The sequence below is a fragment of the Centruroides vittatus genome, unplaced genomic scaffold, assembly GCF_030686945.1.
Source record: "Centruroides vittatus isolate TY-2023 unplaced genomic scaffold, ASM3068694v2 contig_14, whole genome shotgun sequence".
NCBI lineage: Eukaryota > Metazoa > Arthropoda > Arachnida > Scorpiones > Buthidae > Centruroides > Centruroides vittatus.
Window position 1 is genome coordinate 230043 of NW_027120879.1, and position 7211 is coordinate 237253.

Below are 7211 nucleotides of genomic sequence, written 5' to 3' on the forward strand. Positions count from 1 at the left end.
TGATACGAACAGAATTACTCATTATTGTGTTTCACTTACTTTCTCTTATCTGTTCTTAAACCAGCCATAAAACAATTGAATAACTAACAACATACATCCACACTTAAATGTCTGTATCGTTGCATTTAATATTGACCGAAATAAATGACGTAAAGTTAATTAACCGATGCCACGCCTCAATAATTGTTCCTTTTATTGTGCAGTTTTATATTTATGAGAGAAACTCATTGTGACTAAATAGTCACAACTTCACGGCCAAATGCAATACGAGACTATCAAACATGTTTTTGTTTTGCAAAGTTTTTATTTCACTATTAAAATAGTTTTTTTTACAGAATTATAACGTTTGTTTAAAATTTAACGTAAAATCATTGTTCAGAAGATTTTTTGGCTAGATCTTTACAGATGAAATTCTATTTGTCACTTCGGTACGAGGACTATCGAAGCCACGTCAGTCATCTTTACATAAATATAGCACAAAGCAGCAGGAGGAGCTCAATTAGAGGGATCATCATCTGTATCAGCAGTAGCAAAGTTTCTGGTGAGCACTTTCTGAAGGAAGAAAAAAAAAAAGGATTAAAATTTTGGTTTTAATTAGATCTTAAGTAAAAAGCAGTTACCATAGTAAAATTTGAACAACTAAGTAGGTACAGAGTGATTGTAATGGTGTAAATCATAGTAGCGAAATTCAAGACGTTGCGTACAATATTAGTTGACTTCTCCCAATTAACATTGATTTTCTTTCGTTTCTCTTCACCATTGTCTTCTTTACTATTGTCTTCAAAATCAGAGAATATTTCTACAAAACTATGCCTCCATCGTTTTAAGACATCGCTTTTATAATTCAATATCCACGATGCCTCCGTGTAGTCTATAACAGCTTTCTTGTTCTCTTCGTCCCAATCATAGGACAGCTTGTCCACACATTTCAGACAATACAAGAATAATATCAAGGAAATAATCGGTATGCCCAAAAAACAAATCGAAATGGCGATAATCTGAAAAAAAGGGGGTAAAGAGGAAGTTAATATCCAGATATATTCAATTACATCAAGTCTAATTCACTTACTTCGTATGAAGCAACTTCATGCATGAGCATCTGAATGTGAGAATTTACGTAAGATTTACTTAAATTTTCAAGTATCTTCTGTCCTATTTCGTAAAATACACTGGCCATGTCTAAATAGAGTCGTGTCTCACACTATATATTTTGCTATTTACAGAAAATAAGAGCGATAACGATACACGAGATCGTCATTCATTCACATTTATACTCGAGAAGGACAGCGGTATGCAAATATTACGCTCGTCTGTTATGACGTAACAAAAAATATTGAAAGGACGTAATCTCAAATTGATTTTTAAAATGTTAATAAGATTTATTTGCATAAATATTTTATATTAAAGTAACCCTTACGCTTGTGTAGTTGATTCAAATTAGCATAATTGGCTGCGTTATGTTCCTCCATTGTCTCAAGCGTAATCGTTAATCCCGCGACAGGATGGTTCTAGGGTCGTTCGCGTGTGGGTGTGAGGGAGGATGACACAGACAATAAGTGTCTCACAAAGAAACCCGTTTATTTAAATATAAAACAACTCACACTATGCACAGATCGTTACAAAGGTGAACGTTCGAACGTTTTTGTGCCGATGTGTTTCCTATCGTCGCTCGATAGAAGGCCCCGGGGCAGCGGCAGGTGCAGCGACTCGTCGGTTGGCGTCGGCGGACCTTTCGATGGACACCTTGGAACACCTCTTGTCTCCCTCGAAACCTCTCGGAAAAGTCTCTTGTCCTTCCAATTCGGCGATTACTTCAATCTCTCTTTTTCGTATTGTTCATGTTGATTGGCTCCACGTCCTTCCTTTCTCTCTTCTCGATTGGTCCCTCGCTTGTTTCCAAGCGAAAAACGACCCCTGTTCGAGTCACGAGAAAGAGCCGCCTCGACGAATTTACTTGACACCCTCCGTTTACTCAGGTTGGAAAGAATTGATGGAACTTTGAAACTTGCGCTCATATTTTCCCCATTGTTGTTTAGTCTGAGAGATTTTTGAAATTTAATGCTTCGATATGAAGTTCCTTTTTATAATTAACTTTTCCCTTTTTCCTAATTTTAATGATCTAAATTTCGTATACGAGCGACTTGTCAAAGGTCCATCTATACTGGAGGACATTCGTCTACAATCATTACTCATTACAATTATTGCGTTTTATTTTACATTAGGCCTTTTTGTCTTTCGACATCTTTCTCCTTTTTTTTCATGCGTCGCGGTTTCAAATGACTAACGCGTCAAATCCGATCTTTGATCGGTTTTTGTCCCTTTTAACAATGGACGATTTTCTACATTCGTTTTAACAATCTTCTAATATAAATAATTAATGTTAACCCGTTTTTGGGACTTCACAGGGCTCCCCGCCATTTAAAAATGTGGCTTCGAGGCTAGCGACATTTTTCCTGGCGGCTCTAGAAGCTGTCAGTCCACGCTTCCGTCTTTTCGGAAGTGACATAACATCAACAATAGTCTACAGTTTTGTTGTTCTTTCGCACGTGTCTGATCTCACGTTACATTGAAATCGGGTGTGTTTTTTTTTCAACATCTCATTCTCATTTGATCGTACAAAATTTCAATTGATTGATGAGTTCGTGTAACATCTCTTGACTTCTGTCAAGGTACGGATTATTTTGACAACATAAAATTTTTTTTTTCATTTGGCGTTCGAGCAATCCATATCAATCCCTATGGTTCCAATTTTCTTTCAGAAGGCCGAAAAGGGGTTTGTCTGGTCGGTCTGTCACTCAGAAAATAAGTTTCTTTGCTACTTCCGGGACACGTGGACGTGTTGACTTCATGTCCGATGGTCACGTGTCTTCCGAGGTGCATTTCTTTTTTTTTCTTTGGAAGTTTCCGGTTTCCAACAGAATCTCGTCAAGTACTTTGGAGCGACTGTTCTCCATTTTGTACTAGACAAGGAATGAAAGGATGTCTGCAAGGACGGTGGGTGTCTAACAACCTGGTCATCCTCTGCAGGCAGCGCTTTTTCCGGGTGAATACGTGACAGTTTCTGCTATCGGTTTCCGATGCAGATTACCGCAAATCAAGGTCACGTAGTCCTGAGGGGACATTTTCCTCGATTCTGTTGAATGTTTGACTCTGGGTGGTTGATTTTGATGACGACTTCGACATCTCCGAATATCGTCATGTTTCGTTGAGTCCACTCATTCGACTGTTACAATTCCTTGTGACAGACCTGATTGTCTCGCGCGCGTTTAAAATAGGAGGATCAATTTTCCTCACAGTTGGACTATATGAATCGCTCAATCCATGAGGGATTTTGCTTGATTGTTTTTCGCGACAATGTTTTTCCTGCTGAAGTTTTGTTTCAGATTCGGTTTCAATTTTTTCGGTTTTGATCCACGTGTGTGAATCTTGATTTCACATCTCATTCTTTCCAACAAAACATAATTCCTTTTCTCGACAAAGGTACAAAATTCAAAATTTCGTTGGCGACACATATCAACAAGAACGAGTAAATTTTTACAGTCTTTTCTCCATTATCTATCAAAAAGGTTCACATTACTAAAGTTCCGTTTACGCGACAATTTGTCTAAATGCGCACGCGTTTTTACATTGGACCTCACTCCATCTGGACGATGATATCCTCTCTTTCATAAGAAAGAGAAGCTACCATTTACAACTGGTGAATAATCCGATTGGAGTGTTAGGTGGCAAACGCGGGAGACTTTCAGTTTGTGGCATTTCGGACTCGTCCGCGTCTTGCACCATCGTCACTTTCGGCTGAACAATTCCCGATGATTTAGGGAGGACCCAGGGATAATCACTCACTGGTCCTTGACTTCGGAGTGCATAGGGGTGTGCAGGTGGCGACAGGGTCGGGGGCTGATCAGCCTCCGCTTCTCTGGTGGAGCTCGCGATATTTGTCTGTCTCTGCTGCAATGATTCTAGAATAATCTCATCCCAGGGGTCGACTGGTTCTATCTGTGGTTGGGCTACGATTTGGGGTGACAAATTTATGTCTTGCGCGTTTGTTTTGTCTTCTCTCGCCTCTGGTGGTGCAAATTCTAGCCTAGCGATCGCTGGTTTCAATCTGTTAGCATGTGTGTGCAATTTCTTTCCAGATTGGATGTGTTGTACTATGAAATCTACGGGACTCGTCTCTGCAATTATTCTGTATGGACCGTGCCACCTAGGGGCTAATTTCCGCTTTAAACCGGAGGGAACAACTACTTCGTTCACGAAAACTCTATCTCCGATTGAAAATTTATAGGGTTTATTTTTGCGCTGATGATATGTGTTCCTATCATTCGCCGCTTTCTCCGCGTGCTCTTGAGCTAACTTGTGAGCTGAGGTCATCCTCGCTTGTAATTCGCTCGCATAATTTTCGCTTATATCATATCGGGGTCTATTGGGTTCTGTCACTATGTCAAAAGGATAAGTCGGATCGCGTCCATATAAAAGGAAGAAGGGTGTTTCATTGGTGCTCGAGTGTACCGTTGTGTTGTACGCAAAGAGAGCATAGGGGATCATCTCATCCCAATTTCTCTGATCCGCGTCAACATAGTGCGTTAGAATGTCGATCAATGTTTTGTTCAATCGCTCGACCATTCCGTTACATTGGGGGTGATAAGCTGTAGTAAGAAGCCTTTCCACGCGTAGTAATTCGCAGACCTCCTTCATGACTTTAGAGACAAAATTTGATCCTCTATCTGTGAGCAATTGCTTTGGGACTGAATGTCTAAGAATAACTTGGGTGACGAACGCTTTCGCCACGGTTTTTGCGGTGATATCAGGCAAAGGGATGGCTTCTGCCCATCTAGAAAAATGATCAATGAAGACTAATAGATACTTGTTGCCGTTGTAAGTATTAGGAAGGGGACCCTGGATATCCAGCGCAGTGCGTTCGAAGAGTCTCGATACTCGAGGGAACGTCTGCAGCGGGGCTTGATGTCCGTGTTGGGGCCTTCTCCTCATTGCACATTCCTGGCAACTATCACAGTAATGCGTAATGTTTTTGTTCATCTCAGGCCAAAAGAATTGTGTCTGCAATTTTTTTTTCATTTTTTTCGCGCCTAAATGTCCCGCACTTGGGATATCATGAAATAATTTTAAAACATAGTCGATCATGATTTTGGGTATGACCAATCTATCCCATTTTTCGTTTCTCTCGGGATTTTCTTTCCTATGATAGAGCGTATCATCCGCGTCTAAATAATAATTCCTAATGTCTGAATTTGTTCCAAGGGAGAACGGGTCTCCCTTCAGTTGTTGTCTAATCTGTTCACAAAAGGGGTCCTTTAATTGCTGCTCTTTTATTTGTGCTTTACTGTATATCGGTTGTATTTCGTCTATTTTCGTTATGGGCAAGCGGCTCAGCGCGTCAGCATTCGTATGCGTTTTGCCTGGTTTGTGTATGATCTCAAACTGATATTCCTGGAGCGCTAGGTTCCAACGACTTAGTCTAGAACTTTCATCTCTAACATTAATGAGCCATTTAAGGGGTCTATGATCTGTGATAATTTTAAACTTTTTTCCATACAAATAGGGTCTAAAATGTTTGATTGACCAAATTGCAGCTAGACATTCTTTCTCTGTGGTACTATAATTCCTCTCGGCTGGTTTGAGCAACCTGCTTGCGTAAGCCACCGGAAGTTCTCCACGCGCATCTTCCTGCGACAACACCGCACCTATCGCAGTGTTAGATGCATCGGTTGCCAATATGAAGGGGCTATCGAAGTCTGGTGATCGTAGTAATGGGGCTGATATTAATGTTTCTTTTAACCTTTCGAATACCGCTTCATGGTTCTCGGTCCAATGGAATTTCTCATCCTTCTTTAGTAAATCGGAAAGGGGTTTCGAAATCCTTGCATATTGAGAAATATGTCGCCTATAGTAACCTGTTAATCCTAAAAATGCTCTAACGTCCTTCTCACTTTGTGGTCGGGGAAAATTTTTAACGCACTCTATTTTCGTTGGGTCGGGTCGGATGCCTTCTTCCGACACTTCGTGTCCCAAGAATTTTATCTGTCGTTTCAAGAAACTGCATTTTTTGGGTTTAAGTTTTATCCCTGCACTTGCCAGACGTTGAAAGACCAATTCTAAGCGCTCTAAGTGCGATTTGACGTCAGAACTAAACACTAGGATGTCATCCATATAAACCAGACAGATTTTGTGTTTTAAGCCCGTTAGTATCAAATCTGCAAGACGTTGGAAGGTTGCAGCTGCATTGCAAAGTCCCATAGCCATGCGGTTAAACTGGTAATGCCCTGACGGGGTACTGAATCCTGTCTTTTCTTTTGAGTCTGGGTCTAATGGTAACTGCCAATATCCACTTAGGGTGTCCATCGTGGAAAAATATCTTGCCTTTCCTAGTAAACTTAATGACTCTTGAACAAGGGGCAAAGGATAAGGATCTATTTTTGTAATTTTATTCAATTGACGGTAATCTACAACCAATCTATAGCCTTGCGGCCTCTTAGCGACCAATAAGGCCGGTGCTGACCAAGGGGAGGTAGACGGTTCAACCACCCCACTTTTAATCATATTTTCTACTAAATCGTCCATTATTTCTCTTTGCGCGTAAGGGATTCTGTATGGGGCACGACAAATAGGAGGGTTATTCCCTGTATCTATTTTATGTTCTATTAAATCACAATAGCCCAAGTCGAAATCATCTTTCGCAAACACGTGTTTATATTTGTATAGTAGGTCCAATAAAGGGGTTAGTTTGTCTTTTCCTATTTCGTTAAGGTTAAACAGATTTGCAAACTGAGCTCTAGTTAATTCATTTTCATTTGATCGCATCATTTCATTTCGCTCGGCCTCTTGCTGTGTTTCTTGTTCCGCTAAGACAAAAGTTCCTACTTTACTTCCCTTATTGATTTTTACAGGCCGCGTTTTTGTATTTAAAATTCTAACAGGTATTCTACCTTGCTTCCGGGTATTTACTAATGTACTCGCAACAAAAACTCCTTCTCTTTCAAAGGGTGTAGGTTCAACTACTCCTATCTGATTTGTCGCGTGTGGATGGACTTTTCCCTCTACAATAACCTCTGATCGCGGAGGAACGACGTAATCGTCTGTTAACGTCACTTCCTTTGGGATGTCCTCTCTCTGCTCTATGCTATTAACTGCTGTTTGTTTTTGTTTTTCCCGTCTTAAATTTCGCTTATTCTTTTGCACCCGTTTGTTTTTCT

At 40.4% G+C, this 7211-nt stretch overlaps 1 protein-coding gene across 1 annotated transcript; it reads right to left on the reverse strand.

Moving 5' to 3' along the window:
- Positions 1-485: 485 nt before the first annotated feature.
- On the reverse strand, positions 486-1199 carry LOC136968128 (uncharacterized). Its single transcript, XM_067262087.1, has 3 exons — positions 1070-1199; positions 621-998; positions 486-552 (listed from the first exon to the last, which is right to left on the reverse strand). The coding sequence occupies exons 1-3, from the start codon at positions 1175-1177 to the stop codon at positions 496-498; spliced, it is 543 nt and encodes a 180-aa protein (XP_067118188.1). The 5' UTR covers positions 1178-1199; the 3' UTR covers positions 486-495.
- Positions 1200-7211: the final 6012 nt, after the last annotated feature.